The sequence below is a fragment of the Bubalus kerabau genome, chromosome 1 (assembly GCF_029407905.1).
Source record: "Bubalus kerabau isolate K-KA32 ecotype Philippines breed swamp buffalo chromosome 1, PCC_UOA_SB_1v2, whole genome shotgun sequence".
NCBI classification, from domain to species: domain Eukaryota; kingdom Metazoa; phylum Chordata; class Mammalia; order Artiodactyla; family Bovidae; genus Bubalus; species Bubalus kerabau.
The window spans coordinates 207162223-207184981 of NC_073624.1; the positions used below are offsets into that span (position 1 = coordinate 207162223).

Consider the following 22759-nt stretch of genomic DNA (forward strand, 5'->3'; position numbering starts at 1 on the left):
GGACCGATGTTGAAGCTGAAATTCCAGTATTTTGGCCACCTGACGCAAAGAGCTGACTCATTTGAAAAGACCCTGATGCTGGGAAAGATTGAAGGCAGGAGGAGAAGGGGATGACAGAGGATGAGATGGTTGGATGGCATCACTGACTCAATGGACATGACTTTGAGTAAACTCCAGGAGCTGGTGATGGACAGGGAGGCCTGGCATACTGCAGTCCATGGGGTCGCAAAGAGTCAGACACAACTGAGCAATTGAACTTAACTGAACTAAGTAATGTATAAGTTGGCTTTTAAATCTCTATGGAAATGCAAAAGCCTAGAATGTCCACAGTAGTCTTTAAAAAGAACAAAGCAAACTTTTGCTAGCTGATGTCAAGACTTTCTATGAAACTATTATAATCAAGATATCTGGGGTACTACAAATATAACAGAACCCAAACACAAGCCTTACTTACTTAGTCATTTGATCATCTACAAAAGCACCAAGGTAATCCAATGAGAAAGGGAAGTCTTTTCAACAAAAAGGTCTGGAATAACTAGATATGCATATGTAATAAATAAACCTCAACCCTTACTGCAACCATACACAAAAATAAATTCAAGACATATCATAAGCCTGAACAGAATAAGCATAAAAGAAAAAAAATTAATAAATTAGACTCCATCTTAAAAGTTCCACTCATCAAGACACCTATAAGAAAATGAATAGGCAAGTCAGACTAGAAGAAAATATCTATACAACATACTATTTACCAATGACTGGAATTTAGGACATATAGAAAATCCCATCTGGATAATAAAAAGTCAAACAATCCAACTTACTAGCTCAGTGAATTTTGACAGTTACTTACTTCTCCCTGGGGGTGATACAATGTAATTTGCAAGGTTGCTGCAAAGATCAGGTGAGATAAAGATAAGCACACAAGTTCACAGTGCCTAGCACAAAGCAGTAGTAATAGTAGGTGTCATTTTAAAGACCAGGAATATGTTATATACCCATGAATTTCAACATTTTTTTCTAAACAAGAGAATCCTGTTTCCAAATAAAACCCCATTCCAGACCCTATAAATAAAATACATAAAAGTAGAGCTCTGGATGAATGGGTAGTGAAGGTGGACTATTACAACAGTATTAGTGCTGGCCTACCCGCTGTTACCCCAAATCCCCAGAACTCTAATGATCTACAAAACACACTGAGAAAAGCCAATGCAGAAGACCAGGGACATTCCAATTATGGTCTGATTACCTATTTTTATAAATAAACTTTAATTGGAACAAAGCCATCTTGTGCGTGCATGCTAAGTTGCTTCAGTCATGTCCAACTCTGTGTGACCCTATGCACAATATCCCATCAGGCTCCTTTGTCCAAGGGATTTTTCCAGGCAAGAATACTGGAGTGGGTTGCCATGCCCTCCTCCAGGGGATCTTCCCAACCCAGGGATCAAACCCACATCTTTATGTCTCCTGCTCTGGCAGGTTGGTTCTTTACCACTACTGCTACCTGGGAAGCCCATTCACTTACATATTGTCTATGGTTGCTTTCATACTATAACGGCAGAGCTGAGAAGCTGTGACAGAGCCCATAAGGCATGTGAAATCTAAAATATTTACTACCTGTCTCTTTAAGAAAAGTCTGTCAGATGAAACAGTGACCATGAGTTGATGACTGGGCAGCGCATGGGGGTTTCAAGGCACTAATATTCCTTCCATTTTTATGTCTGAAATGTTCTTGTAATTAATATAAACATGCACACACAAAGTCCTTTTGCAAGACAATAATCAAAGTTAAACTGGCCATTGTCTTTTCAAGAAACTGGTATGAAAGACATGTGGCACCAATAAAAGAACCTGGAAAAAACCCAAAGAGGTGGTTAAAAACTATTAATGACAACCTAACCCAGTGGCTAAATTATAATTTAATAATAAATTATATATTTATATATACCTATATAAATATATAATTAATTATAATTAGATTATAAATCTAATCCAGAGCCTAAATTAAGATAATACTCAATGAGCTTCATATAGAGAAAAACCTCCCTATGAAATAAATTTCTCTGAATTTTACTAGTGGCTAGCTTTATCAAGGTTCCTACAAAAGTGAAATGGATGACAATAGAGCATAATAAAAACATACAAGCTCTTTAAAATGTTTTCATAATATGTACAAAAGAACATATATGCAAATTAATCACCCAACTTAAGAAATACACTATTATCAACACTGATTAGCTAACTGTGCTTCCTCCTGATTCCATCGTCTGTCTCTACCCACTCCTAGCAAGAAGACTTCAGTCTCAAAATTGTTATTATTACTTTGTTATTCTATAAAACCACAGTTTTACTATAAATTCTTAAAACAAAATGTTGACTATCATACTGTATTCAGTAATCTTAAATTTTTTTAAAAATCTGAATATTTCTGGATGATTCTCTGGAGTAAAAGCTTTTGAATTAAAGCTGGTTGCATATCTGAGTTCTTGACACTTATCATGGATGTGACCTTGGGGAAATTATTTTCCCATCAAGCCTTCATTTCCTACTACAAAAGATTGTTGTGAGAATTAAAATAGAATATACGAAAAGGGCAGTTTCTGGTATATAGCAGATGCTCATAAATGGTAGCTGTACTGGGTATGATTTATAAAGACTTGACAAATTAAACCCTTTTACTTAATGGGAAAACAAATCTATCTTGCTATCAAGTGCTCCCTTTATATTAGGCCATTAGAAAATTCCTTAGTAACAAGTCTGTGAATGGTCAATCTCCATAGCCACCACCAGAAGTAATTCTGATAGTTCATCTGTTCCTTTGACTTTGCACACATGTTTTCAGAGATGACCTATGTCATATCAACTCTGTTCACCAGAAAATAGTCTGAATCCATCAAGCAGTTTCTTCTAGGTAACTGAAAAGCTGACAAGGTCAATTCTGATGAGATCAGATTTCACGCTTGCATTCAAGGGTGAAGGATTGCACTCTGCCTTCCTAAAACTGAGGCTTATATGCTTCTCCTCGATACTTTCCCCGACTGTGTGTCTCCATCTCTACACACAGAAAGGCAGAGAGAAAACAGCAGTGCAGTGAAGGAAAATGCTAGCTCCGGAGTCAGGCAGACTTGGGTTTGGACTCTGACTCTGTTGCTTAACTATCTGATGCTGGACAAGAACTAAACCTCTCTAATACCAGATTCCTCATGGATAAAATGGAAATAACAAAAATAGTTAACCTCTAAGAGTCCCTTGGACTGCAAGGAGATCCAACCAGTCCATTCTAAAGGAGATTAGTCCTGGGTGTTCATTGGAAGGACTGATGCTAAAGCTGAAACTCCAGTACTTTGGCCACTTCATGCGAAGAGTTGACTCATTGGAAAAGACTCTGATGCTGGGAGGGATTGGGGCAGGAGGAGAAGGGGACGACAGAGGATGAGATGGCTGGATGGCATCACCGACTCAATGGACATGAGTCTGAGTGAACTCCCGGAGTTGGTGATGGACAGGGAGGCCTGGCGTGCTGCAGTTCATGGGGTCGCAAAGAGTCGGACACGACTGAGCGACTGAACTGAACGGAACTGAAGATAATTATAGTCCTGATTGTGGTTCTATGAAAATTATAATGGAGATAACTCACCTAATATTAATTTCTTGAACTTTCTTCTTTCTTAAAATGCTCTAGATGCCTAAATTAAAATGTGTGACTAAATCATGAAGTGAGAGAACTCCTCTCAAGTAGTTTTTAGCTGTTAATATTCCTTCAACACATAATACTTTGGGTATTATTCAGGTGTTAATAAGAGCTATTTTATTTTTTTAAGGAAGGAATAAGCACATCTAGAAGAAAAAAACATGCTAAAAGAAATCCTGATGTCTGGCTCTTTAGCAGCAAGTCACAATGAGTAGGGATAACTAAAACAAAGACAAAGTCAAGGTTTAGAGGAACAAAATGGGAAGAGTGAAGACACTGAGGACTAAAGCAGACATGGATTGCAGTCACATTGCCATTTCACATGCCACATCATACAAGGAAATGTTCTACAGAAAGGGGGAACAAAAATTATCAGAAGACAATTCAGATGACAAGCATGGAGGAATCGGACAGGACCACACAGTTTTGTTACATTATTCATACAAGAGGAGAGAGTTGCATACAAGACAGAGTTACAAGCAATGGAACATCACAAGTCTGGAATGGAGGTACTTGGTCTAAGGGTTCATCCAATGGCTAAAAGTTATGATGTATTTCTATGTCAGTAGGCGTTCAAATAAGATGATGGCCTCTACAGAAACACTTAACAGTCTGGAGTCAAGTCTATCAAAGACAAATCTACTTTAGATGTATTACTTCCAGCTCATACTGACCTCTGTACTAGACCACTATCTCTTCCTACCTCTCAGCTTCCTTCTTCCACTATCAGCACCAATGCATTTTTTACAATTTCTCCTTGCAGCCCTCTCCCTAATTGCATGGATTCCAATACTCTTTTCTCCATACCAGTGCCAAAGATTAGGGATCTTTCTACAGGATCAGCCCTGCCTCTGCTGGGATGGTACGGGGAGGGAGGTGGGACGGGGGTTCAGGATGGGGAACACATGTATACCTGTGGCAGATTCATGTTGATGTATGGCAAAACCAATACAATATTGTAAAGTAATTAACCTCCAATTTAAATAAATTTATATAAAAAAAAAAGAAATAAAAGCTCTGACTGTTTAAACACAAGAAGGGGGTGCTGTGCCAGGCTGCACAAATTTGTAAACTTGGTAAGAACTGATGGGTGGGTGGGAAAAACCTGGAAAGCACCTTTGAAGCAAAAGACAAATACCATTCTAAAGAACTTACATAAACTGATAAGAAAAATATTAAGAACCCAATAGATACTTGGGAAAGTTCAGATAACAATTTTTCAAAGAAGAAATACAAGTTGGCTTTTTTAAAAAAGAAACAAATTCAACGGTACTAATCAAAGAAATATAAAATATAATGAAATATCACTGATTATCTAATGAATATACCATGCTTTAAAAACAAAAAAAGAAAACGTAACATTTCTCAGTATTTGTAATGGTGTGGTGAAAGGAAAACTGTTATGTGCTGCCAATGAGAATTTAAACTAGTAGAATCTTCTGAAAACAGCCTTAAAACTTTATACATATAATCCAGTAATTTTACTTTTTGTGGTGTGGTTTAAAGAAAAAAATCAGAAACTCAGACAGTTTACACCTAACAAGGCTTATTGCTATTTTAGATGCACATTTTCAATAAAGGGGGGGTGGTTAAAAACACACACCTGATATTAGTGCCTCTATTTTAGCATTTCAACTAATTTGTATCATACTTAGTCATGTCCAAGTCTGTCTGCCTCACTGGACTGTGAATTTCCTGAATACAAATTTAAGGTTCAATCAGCTCTGCGAGCACTTATCACCTTATCACCCTGTGAACACTCCCAGCACCTAACACAAAACTTCATTAACAGCAAATTAATCAATGACTGACTTCAAAGACACATAAACACAGATAAAGGACATGAACAAACACTAAATTTATAACTGACCTAATTTTTCCACAATTTGGAATAAACTCAAGTCCATGAGATTATTATAGGAATGAGTTAATAGACTGCAGTAATTACAACCTATAGACATGCTCCTTTATCCTTTCTTCTTACCTGGAACATAGATTTAAGGTCTAGAGATAGAACAGCCATCTTGAGACCGTAAGTCAAGAAGCTACAAGTCAAGGACTGTAGAGCTGAAACAGAAAAGCTTTGGTCCTCATTATGTCACTGAGCCACTACCTCACTCCAGATATCTTGTTATGTAAGAAAAAGAAAACTTACATGTTAAACTCACTTAATTACATTAATTAATATGGTGTTTTCTGTTATCAGAATTGATAAAATTTTCTGATAGATACTAACAGGGTTTTCTGTTACTTGTTCTGACATATTAATAAATGATACATAACCATCCACTTGATAATAGTAACTAAACTAGGGGTGGTTACTTAAATAAAGACCATCAGAGTCTTTCTTAGATTGATTTATGGCCTCAGGAGAAAGAACTCCTTTTTCCCATTAAAGGCTAAAACTCTATGGCTGCTGGCAGACACTTTGCCTGTCCCTTAACAACAACAAAGTCTATCTGTTGAATAGAGAAAAGTAGAGTCAAAAGACAAAGAAACATCATCTCAGCTCCCAGATCTGGCTCAGCCTGAAGCCTATCCCAGGCTTCCCAATTATTATGCAAACTAAATTCTCTTTTTTGCTTAAGATTACCAGGGCTTCCCTGGTGGCTCATATGCTAATGAATTTGTCTGCAATGAAGGAGACTTGGGTTTGATTCCTGGGTTGGGAAGATCCTCTGAAAGAAGGGAATGGCTACCCACTCAAGTATTCTTGCCTGGAGAATTTCATGGACAGAGGAGAGCCTAGCAGGCTACCGTTCATGGGGTTGCAAAGAGTCAGACATAACCAAGTGACCAACACTTTCACTTTTCACTTGAATTGTATTTCCAACACTTGCACCCAAAAGAGTCCTATATACTACACTGGAGTAAACACATAAATAATTTTTTACAGGTTGAAAAAAACCCTTGTCCTATATTAACTCATATAATTCAAGTTACATTTGTCATTCTCCAACTGCTTACTATTTATTTTCATTATGTCTATACTACAACCACACTGAATTGTGTGCTCTTTTGTACACCTTTCATGTTTTCCTATTTATATGATTTGATTTTTGCCTGCTGTTTTACATTAATGCCTTTCTTCTAAATCTCTAATCACATTTCTTCTGAAACACCACAGAATTTATCTCTACGCCCCTTAGTAGTTTTGATCTTGCATTACAGTTATTCATGTGTATGTCTTATCTACCCAACAGTACTATAATCTCACTTTGGATTTGTATATCTCCCCACAGGTCAGTGTGTTTCCATAATCCATGCTATTTCTACTAAACTTAAGCTACTTCCTAACAATACACCTAACTACTGACATGTATTATTAACACCTCTATAGTTAGTTGTCAACAGTGATATACTTAATCCTCCTAGATACCACAAAAGCCACATTAATACAAGTGAGAAGACTGAATGGGAGTACAAATTACATTCAGGTAGGCAAATACACATATATAAAACTGAAAAAGTCAACTCTGTTCAATTTAAGAAATGTTTTACCTAGAGACGTTCAGGTCTTCTGATTTTTGCTGAGTCACCCACATCAAACCTATTCTGCTGCTGCTGCTGCTAAGTCGCTTCAGTCATGTCCGACTCTGTGTGACCCCAGAGACGGCAGCCCACCAGGCTCTCCCGCCCCTGGGATTCTCCAGGCAAGAACACTGGAGTGGGCTGCCATCTCCTTCTCCAATGCATGAAAGTGAAAGTGAAAGTGAAGTCGCTCAGTCGTGTCCGACTCGTAGCGACCCCATGGACTGCAGCCTACCAGGCTCCTCCGTCCATGGGATTTTCCAGGCAAGAGTACTGGAGTGGGGTGCCATTGCCTTCTCCGAAACCTATTCTAGGTCTCAGTATTTCTCTGATAGTTCTCACGCAAATCTCCATTAAGGATTCTTACCTCCACCCGTATAGTCAAAGCTATGGTTTTTCCAGTACTCATGTATGGATGTGAGAGTTGGACTATAAAGAAAGCTGAGCACTGAAGAATTGATGCTTTCGAACTGTGGTGTTGGAGAAGATTCTTGAGAGTCCTCTGGACTGCAAGGAGATCAAACCAGTAGGAAATCAATCCTGAATATTCGATTGGAAGGACTGATGCTGAAGCTGAAGATCCAATACTTTGGCCACCTGATGCGAAGAGCTGATTCATTAGAAAAGACCCTGATGCTGGGAAAGATTGAAGGCAGGAGAAGGGGATGACCCAGGACAAGATAGCTGGATGGCATCACCAACTCAATGGACATGAGTTTGAGCAAGCTCTGGCAGACGGTGAAGGACAGAGAAGCCTGGCGTGCTGCAGTCCATGGGATCACAAAGAGTCAAACATGACAGAGCAACTGAACAACAACCCATGCACTTACTCACCATTATGTTTCCATGAAATATCCATGAAGAGAAAATTCACTCCTAGCAGTATTCACACCTCTGTATCTAGGCCCAAAGAGTATAGTTAATGCCTTCATCTTTCCTAACTCCGCTCGGATCTATTTCTCACTAACTTATTCTTAGCACTTTGGCCCTAATGCATTTCCCTGTCTTTCATCCTTCTTTTAGCTCTAGCTGAAATATTGAACAATAACAGCAGCTACCATTTATTGAATATCTAAAACAATCCAGACACAGTGCTGGGTACTTTATAAAAGTATTTCTGATTCTCATGACAATACTAATGATGCTAGACTAATTTTACAAATAAGGAACCTGATCCTCAAACAGTAAGGTAATTTGTCAAATATTACCCAGCTGACCAGTATTACAGCTGCAATTTAAGTTCAGATCTACCTAGTTCCAAGCCCATGTTTCTCTCACTATATCATATTACCAAAAATAAAACACTGGCTGTTCTCACAGCTTCTACCCTTGTCAATCAACAATCTATTCATACAGCATCCAGAGTGATCCTTTGTTCAAATATTAATTCATTTTTTTTGCTCAAATCCCTCCAATGTTTCCTTATTTAAAAGTTCAAGTTCCTCACTAATGACCTACGAGTTCTACGTGATCTGTTCACTTGTCCCCTCCCCAATTATCTCTCTGGTTTTGTTAATCTCTCCCTCACTCTACTCCAGCCACAATGGCTTCTCTGTCATTCCCCATACACACCAAGGCTGTTCACACCTCAGGGTCTCTGAACTTACTGTTCCCACTGCCTGTACTGTTCCCACTCTCTCCTCTCCACTCAAAATTCTCCTACCTCATTCCCTCACTCGGGCCTCTGTTAAAATGTCACCTTCTCAATAGAAACTTCCACACCACCTATTTTAAACTGCCACCTCCTGTCCTCAGTACTCTCTATTCCTCTCTTCTTTTGATTTCTTTCTCTAAAATACTTATCAACATGACATATTATAGGGGGCTTCCTGAGTAGCTCAAACATTAAAGAATCTGCCTGCAATGCAGGAGACCTGAGTTCAATCTCTGGGTTGGGAAGATCCCCTGGAGAAGGTAATAGCAACCCACTCCAGTATTCTTGCCTGGAGAATTCCATGGATAGAGGAGCCTGGACAGCTACTCTCCAGGGGGTCACAGAGTTAGACACAACTGAATGACTAACACTTTCACTTTCTTTCTCTCAGACGTATTATATGTTTGTTCACTGAAGTAGTCTACTACTAGAATACATCTCTGACAACATGAACTTTGTATATTCTGTTGACTATACCTGCCATGTATTAATAGTAGGCATTTAATAAGTATTTATTGGATGAGTAAAAGAATACCTTTTTTCTTCCTAGATGTTTAATAAAACGAGCCAATGATGGCTCAGTGGTAAAAAAAAAAAAAAAAAAAATCTGCCTGCCAATGCAGGAGACACAGGTTCAATCCCTGATTCAGGAAGATTCTACATGGTGGGGTGCAACTAAGCCCATATGCCACAACTACTGAGCCTGTGCTCTAGAGCCTTGGAGCCACAACTACTGAGCCCATGTACCACAACTACTGAACCCTGCATACCCTAAAGCTCATGCTCTGCAACAAGAAAAGCCACTGCAATGAAAAGTCTACTCTCACCATAACTAGAGAGTAGCCCCCGCACTCTGTAGCTAGAGAAAAGCTTGCACAGCAACAAAGACCCAGCACAGCCAAAAATAAAATAAATAAAATTACAAAAAGGAAAAAATTATCTCAAAGACATTCTCCAGAAAGCAAATGTAAAGGCAACCTGCTTCTGTCACAGTTTAGACTGATTTAACAAATCGTCTCTCTTCAAACAATGCCTTTAAAGAACACTCTCTAATTTTTCCACAGTTGTGAATAGACAGCCATGTCATTGAGCAACAAACTGAGCAGACTGAGCCAACTCAACCAGAGTGTAGTATTATAATCAAATAAAACTTACAGCAAAGTTAATCAGACACATATTTAATGATATGCATAACTGTTATTGTGCTGCACGGTAACAGGCATAAACGGTAGACACTTCATGTAAATGACTCTAATTACTATTTCTTTTACACAGCCAAACCAAGCATGTCTAGGATCAGATTCAGGGAAAAACAGGAAGAAGGGGAAAGCTGGATCCTTAGCTCTGGAAAAAAAGTCCTCTCTTATTCCATACCCTTAGGCATTTGGCTAACGGTCTCTCATCCTGAGGTAATGTGTAAAACTCTTTCCCCTCCATTGTACGAGAGGCTTCCTTTCACCAAAGATTAAAATATTAGGCTGAGGACAGCCCTCTCTCTTCAGTCATAAGGCTGAGAGGAACCAGAACAAACACTACAGTACATGGCAAGGAAGACAGGACAGGCAAGCTGGCAGAGAAACCAAATGACAGCAAATTCACTGAAGACCTACTATATGCCAGTCACACTAGTACATGTTTCACATAATTCATCTAATGTACTTCCCGTACCCCACCTTAGAGCCAGCAACCAGGAAAGCAGAGGAATAAGCAGCGAAAGCGACATTTTTTGTGAGGACTCCCTGCTCCAAATTTTCCTGTAAGGCCTAAATAATGTCACCAGAAAGGGTAATTTAGGTAAGCTAACATTACTAGGAAGATTAAGAGGAAGCTGCTATTTAGTGGCTGTTTCCCTTGCTTCCTACCTTATCTAACCCATAGGAGGATAAAGGGCCCCCTGCTCTCCTATGGGTTTGTCCAAACCTATCCAGCTGAGGCTACGCCCACTATTCTCTGGCAATATCATCCCTGTTTACTGCAGCTCTCCTTTTTCCTGGTGCACTTACTGTCAGGGTACACATATTCACTTTGTGCCATCTTATAATTAATTTCTTAGGTTAATGCTTATCTCCCCAATGACACTGCTGCTGCTGCTAAGTTGCTTCAGTCGTGTCCAACTCTGTGCAACCCCATAGATGGCAGCTCACCAGGCTCCCCTGTCCCTGGGATTCTCCGGGCAAGAACACTGGAGTGGGTTGCCATTTCCTTCTCCAATGCATGAAAGTGAAAAGTGAAAGGGAAGTCACTCAGTCATGTCCGACTCTTAGCGACCCCACGGACTGCAGCCCACCAGGCTCCTCCGTCCATGGGATTTTCCAGGCACGAGTACTGGAGTGGGGCGCCACTGCCTTCTCCACCCCAATGACACTATAAGCTCCTTAATGACAGAAACCTTGTCTTAAACTTCTTTAGTAACCCACACAAGGTCGAGCATCATTTAAAAAAAGGTGTTTCTATTAAGTATTTGGATGAATTAAAGTAGGTAGGCAATAGGTAGTATAATAAAAATAAATTTCTGGTTCTAGGTAAACAAGCTGGTGTTGAAAACAAGTTTGCGGTATTCTAACATGTCTTCATCATACTTTTGGATTTTTCCTTTGGGGAGGCAGGGAGCCTGTGCCACGTGACATGCAGGATCCCTGACCCAGGATTGAGCCTGTGCCCCCTGCTGTGGAACCACAGTCTTTTAACCACTGGATCACCAAGGAAGTCCCTGAACTAATTTTTAAAATGAATTTCCTCAAAAAAAGTATGACTGTCATTTGGGATACCGCAGACATCTTTGGATGGAGGTCTGAGACATTTGGATCAGAGCTACAAGACATACAGTGTCAAGAGTATAAGAGCTTCCAATTATATTGGAAAATACACTCAAATCTATAATGTTTGAAAAAATCCTCAAGACCCAGAGTGTAAATCCAACTGAGCAGCAATACACAGGATCACTGGCCCAGTGGATTCAAGAACTTGAAAGACTTCCTGAACGGGTAACAATGCAAGTCTCAGTCTACTTTGCCTACCTGATGGTGTCAGCTTCTCAACAAGTTCAATGAGAATAACCTGATTCTGGTGGTATACGTCTGCATTAGGTTTGAGAAAACTCATAAACAAGCCTGAATCAAGTATCTGGTGTTATGAGTTGCCCCACCACACCCCATAAGGAAGAAAAAGATTAAAAGCAAGTATCATAAAGCTGAAAGATATCTGACAAAGATGAATACCAAAGCTTCCTGTTTAAGCACAAACTATCAGTGTTCTGTCTAGGAGATGTCACTAAAGCCTACTCAATACTACTTTTTACCTTTTAATTATGACTGGAAGAAATTCATCTATTCGTAGAGCTCAATGGGGATTCAGTTTCTCAAACTCGTTTATTTCTGAACCTCAGTGCTGAGTGGGGTGTTGACTCAGTAACTAATACCAGTTGGGTAAGCATGTTTAGTGAGATAGACAAAACAGTCTCTCCCTTCTCTGGTCACCAAAGGTCCAGCCTTAGAACTCTTTCAGTCACTAAAACTCTCTACTAAAAATCAAACTAAAGAGTTATATCAAAGTAAAACTGCATCTAAAATCCTAATCCTACAGTGCTCTTCAATTAAAGGAGTTGACCAGATTTAGGTCTTCAACTTTCAGAATATTTAAAAGACTACAGTGTTATTCATAAAAATCCTTAAAAATCATGACAAAATATCTGACCTAGTAATTCCACTACTGGGAACAATAACAGCAGCTCAAAGTTCTTAAGCACTTACTATGTGTTAGGCACTGTACGGAACACTTTACTGAAAATACCTCATTTAACCTCATAAAAACCAAATAAGGTCATTTCTATTGGTTGACAGATGCATGAATAGAAACTAGCACAGGGTCACAGAGTAGTAAGTGACAGAGGTAGGACTCAGTCTCGGACTGACTGGACTGTGGAGCCCATCTTTCTCTCATTACCAACCAAACTAAAAATATATCCTTAAGAAATAACCCCAAAATATAGCAACAATTTTTGGCATAAAAAGTTCAGTGTCATGTAAGTATAACATGGCAACATGAAGCCTTCTAAATATATGACAAGTAAATGAAGGCACTTTGCATTACAGAATATTATATTAAATATTTTAATATAATATTAAAAATATTTTTACACCTAACTTTTAGTGACATGGGAAAACTTTAATGCTATAAGTAGAAAAAACAAAACAGAATTTTACATACAGTCAGATCTCAACTATGTAAAAAATATATCTGTACACAGAAAGATCTAAACTTACTGCTAAATAAAAAAAAAGCAAACTACAGAATTATATATGGCATGGTCCCATTTATGTAAATAGTGCTTGACTCATTTCAAGTACTCAATAAATGTACACTATTATTATTATTTGTACTAAAAATGAACAGGTACTACTTTACAATTAGAAAAATCAACAAATTTATTTAAATTATAAGTTTAGGTACTTCCTTATTTAATTAATGAGAAGTGTATAACATCAGAAAAGTTAAATAACATGTGTCTTTCTTTCCCATACCTCACAATTATACAATTTCAGATTAAACATCTCTAAGTGATGGGAACCAAGTAGAACTGAGAAAACTGTTGCAACATTTCTAATCTTCTAATGGATGGTAACATTCAATATGTTAGACCACAGAGAGGTATGCAGATTCTATTATACTTAGACCACAGAGAGCTGTGCAGATTCTATCATATTTAGAGTTTAGAAAGGCAAGATCAGGGGTGGTATTTCAAGGGCTGTGATGAACAAACAGATTCTCTTGGCCAATATCTCATGCTGTACCCAAACCAAGGCCTCTGGTGTACTCTTTGAGAGATAACCAAAAGCTCCAGGGTGATGCATCAGAGACATATAGGAGAGGAATAGAAACTAGGGATATTTTTCAGCTGTAACTGTCTTTAGGTAAAATTTACACACACACCTCCACCCCCCACCCCCGACAAGAGACTTATTTTGAATGAAAAACAGGCAACTCTAGAACTTATTTCCTCAAGTTTCATAGGAGTTTCAGTATTTGTATACAACGTGAAATGCAAGGTCCATGAGATCACCTTGATCTTTGGCCTGCCTAATGTAAAATGGACGGCCTAAAACAAAGAGTAAGTTTGAAACATTAAAAGATGAAAGATTTTTTTCCATCCCCTTGTCCTGAGATATGTGCAACAAAAGAGCATGCCAGCCAACGTAGTAAAGAATGTCAAAAGCACTAGAGACTTAGCTAAACAGAAAAAATCAACAACTTAAATACTGAAGAAGAGCTGTCTGTTGCACTGTACTGTATAGGATTACAAAACTACCATGTAGTCAAAGAAAAGAGTGGCTTTACCTGTATCTTGCCCCATCAGCCCATTGCAATACATGGCATGTCGCTCAATCTTTGTGGATGGGAAGCGTTGGTCACAGAGTGGGCAGGATACCTGGGCACTAGATGAGAAGATAGAAGTAGATATTTCTTTCTCAGCATCTTTCTTGTTATCAACTTGAAGAACCTAAAGAACATGACAAATAGCAATTGTATTAGCTTTACAAAGTATCTTTTCCCAAAAAGAACTTCAAGAGGCTCCATCCCGTATTTTAAATTACTTTCAATGATACCAATCATTTTGCCAAATTCTGGACAGTAGATTAGGAGATACACTAACATAGTTAATACTCATTCAGTGTCTGCCTACTGTGTGCTAAGCATTCTGCATGTAATAATGCTCGTTTAAAACTCATGGTAGTCTTGTAAAGATTACAACATTCTTTTTACACTTAAGAAAAGTATTATCTAAAACAGTAAAGCAACTTGCCCAAAGTTACAGAACAAAGTGGCAGAGCTGAAATTCAAACCAGAGATTACTGGGCTCCAAAATCTGACAGCATTCCTCTGTATCCCACTGCAAGGTGCTATCCTCATTAAGTCAGTATGCTATGTTTCAATTTATATTAGCAACAGCATCTTAAAGACAGTTTTTCAATCTCACAAAAGAATTATGAAGGCAGTCAAAAGGTATAAACTCCTAATTGTAAGATAAGTATTTAGGGTGTAATTTACAATGTAATAATATAATTAACATTGCTGTATGTTATATATTAGAAAGTTGCTAGAGTAAATCCTAAGAGTTCTCATCACAAGGAAAAAAATTTTCTATTTCTTTAATTTTATATCTATATGAGATTACAGGTGTTCACTAAACTTATTGTGATAATCATTTAACTATGCATGTAAGTTAAATCATTATACTGTACTCCTTAAACAGCGCTATGCTGCTGCTGCTAAGTCACTTCAGTCGTGTCCGACTCTGTGAGACCCCATAGACGGCAGCCCACCAGGCTCCTCTGTCCCTGGGATTCTCCAGGCAAGAATACTGGAGTAGGTTTCCATTTCCTTCTTCAATGCATGCATGCATGCTAAGTTGCTTCAGTCGTGTCTGACTCTGTGCAACCCTATGGACAGCAGCCCACCAGGCTCCTCTGTCCACAGATCCTCTAGGCAAGAATACTGGAGTGGGTTGCCATTTCCTTCTCCAAAACAGAGCTATATATTAATCATATCTCAATTAAACTGAAAGAAAAAAAAAGAATTAATTCCACAAACACACAAAAAGAACTGTATCATTGTAAGTAACTTCGGACATCAGGCGTGAGGGAAAAAAAAAAAGAGCTCAAGCAACACAACTAAAATTTAAATTAAGAATCTAGGCCTCAGCTTATACCATTAAGACAAACTACCTCTTATGTTTTATTTGTTTCTTTTGCGTTGAAAGAGGAAACACAACTAAGACCCAAACATTTAAGGCCTGAAGGCAATCATTAAAACAATTCTGACAAAGCCATTCTTACTCCCTTTTCAGTGTTTTGTAGTCATCATTTTTCCTACAGCTCCCAGTATCTCTCAGAGGCAGTTTTATTTTACCTTTACAGGTCAGAGCCAAGAACTCTGCAGTGATTAATTCAACAGTATGCGTGAGCACTGCAGCACTACTGCCTGACACTTGCTTCAAAGGACAGCATGTCCTATCCAATCAATGTGAAACTATCCTGCATAGCCACTGCTTCCATTTAAAAGCAAGGAGCAACTAGGCCATCATTATGCTTTACTATAGGAAACAAAATAAGCCCTTTTCTGAAACAAGAACAAAATGAGATCAAAACTGCAGTGGATAGATAATTTGAGCTCTGAGAAAACTGGGTTTTTGTTTTTTTTTTTTCCTTTTTAGTCTCTAAGTTTAGGCCATCCCTAAAATTTACCACCTGTGAATGTAACCCAGCAGAGAGGGAAACAGGCCATCTAAATAAATACCAAGTAAAACAATTTCTACAACTGCCAGAAAATGTTATTTTCAACACATACCTGCTTTTTACTTAGAAAGTTGGCGGGGAGCGGGGGAAGGTGGGGGAGGGGGAGAAGAAAGATAAGAAAGGAACCAAGAGTGGTTGAGCTCCTGTACTATGCCAGGCTTGGCCAACCATTTTCCATATCCATACCTCACAACAACCTAATTGTCAGAAGTATCACTCACTCCAGTATTATACAAGAGGAAATTAAGGTTTGAAAAGGCAAAGTAATCTGCTGATCACAAAATGACTAAGTGGACAATGTGGACTCAAACCCAGGCCTATGGTAACATCCAAACTCTCAGTATTTCACCACAGTATGACAAAAACAAAAAGCACTCCCCACCCACTTTGTTTCTGGAAGCTGACTCTGCCAGGTATTGGGAGACACTCTGGTTCTAAAATTATTCTTCTCTAGGATGTGGGGTAAGTCAAGTGGGTCTAAAAGTTCTGCTGCTGCTGCTGCTAAGTTGCTTCAGTTGTGTCCGACTCTGTGCGACCCCAGAGATGGCAGCCCACCAGGCTCCCCCGTCCCTGGGATTCTCCAGGCAAGAACACTGAAGTGGGTTGCCATTTCCTTCTCCAGTGCATGAAAGTGAAAAGTGAAAGTGAAGTTGCTCAGTTGTGTCCGACTCTTAGCGACCCCATGGACTCCAGCCTACCAGGCTCCTCCGCCCATGGGATTTTCCAGGCAAGAGTACTGGAGTAGGTTCCCATTGCCTTCTCTAAAAGTTCTAGGTGCTTTTTATTCCTATCTTAGTCACTGAGATTCTCACAAACACAGGTTCCTTTGTATAAGGAAAAGTTGTCCTGTAAGTGCAAAGCCATTTGAGCAGAAGGAAGAAAAATAAATATACCCTATAATTTGCAAATAGTCTTGAAAATTAAGTGGCAGTTGAGCAGTTACTTGGCATTCTAAAGCTCACTAAGCACAGAAACTGGAGAAGGAAATGACAACCCACTCCAGTATTCTTGCCTGGAGAATTCCACGGATAGAGGACCCTGGAGGGCTGCAGTCCATAGAGTCGCAAGGTGTCGGACACAACTAAGCGACTAACACACATGCGCATAGAAAAGTTATATGACATGAATGATACTTGTATTCACATCCAGTACTATACTCCTTTGTATTCTATCACCAGCTCTATAAACTGCAGAAAAGGTACCTTCAACTATTATTATAGTATTCAAGAGGGAGAAGCTGATCTATTATTGTTTTATTGTGAATACAAGACCACTTCCAATCACATTTATAGGCAATCCAGAAGGTTTCTAAACATTTTTATGTTTACCTAAGTTTTTTCCCAGCACCATTAAAAATGTCTATTTAAATATTAGCTACAATGGAGGAGCCTCAAAAGGAAAAAAAAATACAAGCCAAGAAGCTTTTGTGAGGACTATGCAATCAGGGACTGGGTCTCTGCAGAGCTGCTTCTGCTGCTTTTAAAATACTATATGTGTATTTTCTCAAAACAGGTACTTGTATACCAAATCATGATCTATTAAAGGCTGGCCTGAAAAGAAACTTCATCTCAAGAAATGGATCCAATGAAAATGAGAGTATGTCCTACAGTCACCAACTCCCTTACCCATTCCCCATAAGATTTATACATAGTTTAGGAAAGTGTTTATCGCCCCTTTTATCTTAGACACAGTCTATTTAACACAGTTTACTTAACCAACTGACTACAGTTGTGCAGGTCCACTAATATACAAATATTTTTCAACAGTAAATACTACAGTTCTAAGACTGCGGTTGGCTGTGTTAGGGAGAAAATACAGACACCAAGGGCCCACTACAAGTTATACACTGGTTTTCAACTGCACGAAAAGTCAGCACCCCTAACCCCCTTGTTGTTCAAGGGTCAACAGTATCTGAGTCTGAATAAAGCCTACAGTTAACAGACTTCTGAGTACAAATATCTGAGACCCCCACTCAAGCAAGATATTCCAAAAATATTATTTCCAAAAGAACCTTACCACTGCAGGATATCAAATCAAGAGGGACTACAGTTCTGGCAAGGGTATTCCAAATACCTCAAATACTGTCAAGCAATTCTGTGTCATTTGTAAGCTAATATCACTGAGCAGCCACAATGTATTACAAAGCAGTTCCACATGCATACTTCTACTTGTGCCAAATCCCTGCTATGTTTCATATTCTTTATCTAATTTCATCATCAGAGCAACCCAATAAAATAGGCTATTTCTGTCTACATTTTATAAATGAAAAACTGAAATTCAGAAAAGCATTCCTCTCCATTAGGGCATTCCTCTAATGCCCTCCCCTAATGCCCCAGGCATTTTCTAACATTACATTTGTCAGATATTATAATTATTTGTTTGTGTGTCCCTTTGAGGGCAGGAGTTGTTTTTTTTTTATTTACCTATATCTCACGACTCCAAAACAGTGACTGGCACACAGTACACAAACTATAATATCTGCCAAATAAATGAAGAAAGCAATTAATTTGACCGAGGTGATAGGGTTGGAATTCAAAGTCATGTCTTCTAGTTCCAATACTCAAGCTCCTTGCACAATAAACAAGAAATTTTGGGGTAAATGACCCTATACACAGATTCCAAGGGCAAGAGTCCACACCCTTTGTAATACTATCATTGTACACACAAAATGCCCAGATTCTATCTTTCTAGTGACTTGTAACTAGTGATTGTGCAGTAACTTAAAAACTACAGCATCTCCAACTTCTTTTAATGTTAACTTCTAAGACTATTTAGAGCATCCACAGATATTAGCAAACAACACCACCAAAAAGAGGACATTAGATGTGAAAAAGACCATACAATTCCATCCACTTGATGTGTAGTGCTGCAGACACACCTAACTTTTAAATATGGTTCTTGGTCTTCGCTCAAAGACTTGTTTCCTCCACAGTCATGGATGCTTAAGAAATCAGCCTTGATTAGCTAAAGGCTTGCAGAGCTTCTTCTGCATGTTAAGATAACTATGTTAACAACACTCTGTTCCCTCATCCCTATTGAGAAGGTTATAGTTTCTCCCTAGGAAAAGAACCTGAGGCCATTTTGACACTATGTAGCAGGATCCAACCTCAGCAGCTCTCAGGCAGGGAGCTCCTCACCAAAAGGTGTTAGGAAACTAACACTACAGGCATGAGGGAATCTCGGTCTGTCAGTTGTGACAGATCAGGTTCCAGGGAACCAAAAGCCTTGCACAAGTCATGAAAGCAGGATTTCCACTCAGTTACCTGCAGTACAGAAACTAGGAAGGGGATCTATTAATAACTTCTAAGGCAAAAATTGTTTTCAAAAAAATGTAGAGTATAAAAAGGAATAAGAGAATGAAGCTCAGAATAAGAGAATTGCTCAGAATAAAACGTATGCACATGTGTAACCAAAAAATTTATTTTCATGAAAAACTAGTTTAAGTCTCAGGCTATTTTTCACAACAGATTTTAAAGGTCTGAATTTTTTAAAAGAGTTATTGATATTTAAAATTGTTTTGTCAGACTCAAGATGAAAAAATATGCACTCAATCTTAATCAGGCATATGAACTTGTGTCAATCAGCCTTATAGTTAATGTCAGATATGTGAACTTAAGAAAGGTACTAGTATAAATACAAATTGACTTATTTTATCATGCTGCTATCCAGATTTTGCATTTCTGATCACATCTCAAAATTAGGGCTGAAAGTTCAGTCAGTTCAGTCGCTCAGTCATGTCCGACTCTTTGCGACCCCATGAATTGCAGCACGCCAGGCCTCCCTGGCTGAAAGTTAGGTCGTAATATAAAGGTAGCAACTTTTTCCAAGACTGTTCATCTCTGTTACTTACATAATAGAAAATGCTCCAGGTCTTTGAAGACAAATCTATGTTCAAATTCTGGTAGTATCATTATTAGCAGTTTGAATTTGAGCAAATTACTATGAAATGGAGTATTTCCTGTCACATCAATAAACAAGAATGTCACAGCCATCCGGGATTCTGGCCCTCCAAATGTGAATTTATGAGCCCAGGAAGAACAATGCCTGCTATCAGGAGCTCATCCCACGGTGAGCACTGGCCCCAGACAGCTAAGATGCATATGAAAGGAATGATTTCAGTAAGCCCAGACTCTTGCATCTTCCCACACAAAGAAAAGCATTAAATTCCTTAACTTGAGACATTTGGTTTTCCTTAATTAACAATAATCTTTTGATGTTTAGATTACCTGCTCCTTGTTAAGAGCTTCTATATAACCTGACTCCTCCCCCCTAAAAATTCCCACCAAATAAAACATAACTCTCAGCTTCTAGGTTGTGACTATTTTTTAGGTCAACATTACTCAAACATCCTAAATCTCCATTTTCCCATCTGTACTAGACATAATAAAGCATATTAAAATACTGAAGAAATGGAACTACTGTTATATTTAGAAATAGTGCTGAACTCACTTTTAAGAATCTAAGATAAAAACCTAACCCACTGTCACTTAAATCTCTTCATCCAAGGTCAACACTGCATCAGAGAGAGGACGACCAGTAGAAAGAAAACACTGAGAAAAATTAAAAGTAATATTCACCTCCTTATCTGCCATTATTCTTACTTCATCCAGGGTCTCTCTGCCATCTGGAAAGCCTTCTTTTTCAAGGTCAAAAGTTTCAGGAGAACTTAGCTGTGTCTCTGCAATTTAAAAAATCAAAACTTCATTAATTTTCATTTTGTATTTTCATAGTTAAAAGAAAACACTTATTTCCTTAAGCTTCAAGTATGATAATACTGCAGTGGCAATATAAATCAAGCTCGTTTCTTCTTAAAACTTTACTGAGGGCTTCCCTGGTGGCTCAGTGGTAAAGAATCCAGATGCTAAAGCAGCAGACATGGGTTGGATCCCTGGTCTGGGAAGATTCCACACACCACGGAACAACCAAGTCCAGGTGCCACAATTATAGAGCCTGTGCTCTAGACCCCAGGAGCTGCAACTACTGAGCCCACATGCCACAGCTGCTGAAGCCCTGCACTCTACAGATCCTGTGCTCCACAACAAGAGCAGCCAGAGCAATGAGAAACCCACACAACTAGAGAGTAGCCCCCACTCACCACAATACAGAAAAAGCCCACACAACAACGAAGACTCAGCACAGTCAAAACTAAATTAAATTAAAAAAAATTTTTAACAGTGGTCTCCATTTTAAAAAAAAGAACTTTACTGAGGCATAATTTATATACAACAGAATTCACCAATTTTCAGTATATAGTAAGTTTTGACAAATGCATACAATGTATACATGGTATCTTTATATCACATAACCACAATCAAGATATAAAATATTTCAAGCACGCTCAAAAGTTCTTACGTACCCCTTTGCAGTCAATCCCCCTCCCACTTGGCTCCTTGCAATGATCAATCTACTTTATGTTCCTACAGTTTTGCCTTTCCTAGAAAGTCATATAAATGAAATAACATGGTGTGTCATGTTCTGTGTCTGATTTCTTTCTTTTAGCATGTGTTTGAGAAGCATTCATGTTGTTAAATATATCAGTAGTTCATTCCTTTTTACTGCTTAATAGTATTCCACTGTTTGGCTATAACACAATTTGTTTATCCATTCATCTGTTAATCCATTTGGCTTCTTTTCCAGCACAGTTCTGGCTTTAAAGTATATTTACACATTTAAAAAAAAACATTGCCAATGCTAATTATGAGGCTAAAGGGATGATTAGAGAAGATATAAAAATTGGGAGCAGAAATACAAATACACTCTCAAAGATATGCCTTTCTTTAATTATTCTTTAAGCAGCATCTATTAATTCAACATTAATGCAATACACATTTATGAAAGAAGTTCCAGGCACTGTATAGGCTACTGCTAAGATGTACTGGGTTGGCCAAAAGGTTTCACTTTTTTTCCGTACAATGGCTCTACTAGCACTTAGTTGTCTTTAACTTCATTTGAAACAATTTTATTACATTGTATTGTGACAGCTGTTATGTCAGCATGCATTTTTTAAAAAACCTATCAAAACTGGTGGGTTTTGTGTAGCCATTTTAGTACTGTAGATGGAAAGAAAAAAACAACATTATCGGCATATCATGCTTTATTACTTCAAGAAAGGTAAAAATGCACCTGAAACAAAAAAAGATTTGTGCAGTATATGGTGAAGGTGCTGTGACTGATCGAATGTGTCAAAAGCGGTTTGCGAAATTTTGTGCAGAAGATTTCTCGCTGGACAATGCTCCACAGTCAGGTCAACCAGTTAAAGTTGACAGCAATCAAATCAAGACATTAACTGAGAATAATCAACATTAACCACACAGGAGAAAGCCGATATACTCAAAATATCCAAATCAAGTGTTGAAAAAAATTTGCACCAGTTTGGTTATGTTAATAGCTTTGATGTTTGGGTGCCACATAAATTAAGCAGGAAAAGCATTCTTGACCATACTTCCATATGCAATTCTCTACTTAAATGCAACAAAAACATTCTGTTTTTTAAAGCAAGTTGTGACAGGCAGTGAAAAGTGCATACTGTACAATGATGTGGAATGGAAGAGATCATAGGGCAAGTGAGAAGAACCATCACCAACCACACCAAAG

The 22759-nt window shown here is 38.4% G+C and overlaps 1 protein-coding gene across 7 annotated transcripts in view; it reads right to left on the minus strand.

The window, feature by feature from the left end:
- The window catches only part of UIMC1 (ubiquitin interaction motif containing 1), a 139263-nt gene that overhangs the window by 32304 nt on the left and 84200 nt on the right, over positions 1 to 22759 (minus strand). For all 7 annotated transcript variants that reach the window (XM_055551064.1, XM_055551059.1, XM_055551037.1 and 4 more), the window contains 2 exons: positions 20743 to 20843; positions 14208 to 14370 (listed from right to left, as the gene is read on the minus strand). In XM_055551064.1, coding sequence (XP_055407039.1) covers positions 14208 to 14370; positions 20743 to 20843 — 264 coding nt within the window. The remainder of the gene's footprint in view (positions 1 to 14207; positions 14371 to 20742; positions 20844 to 22759) is intronic.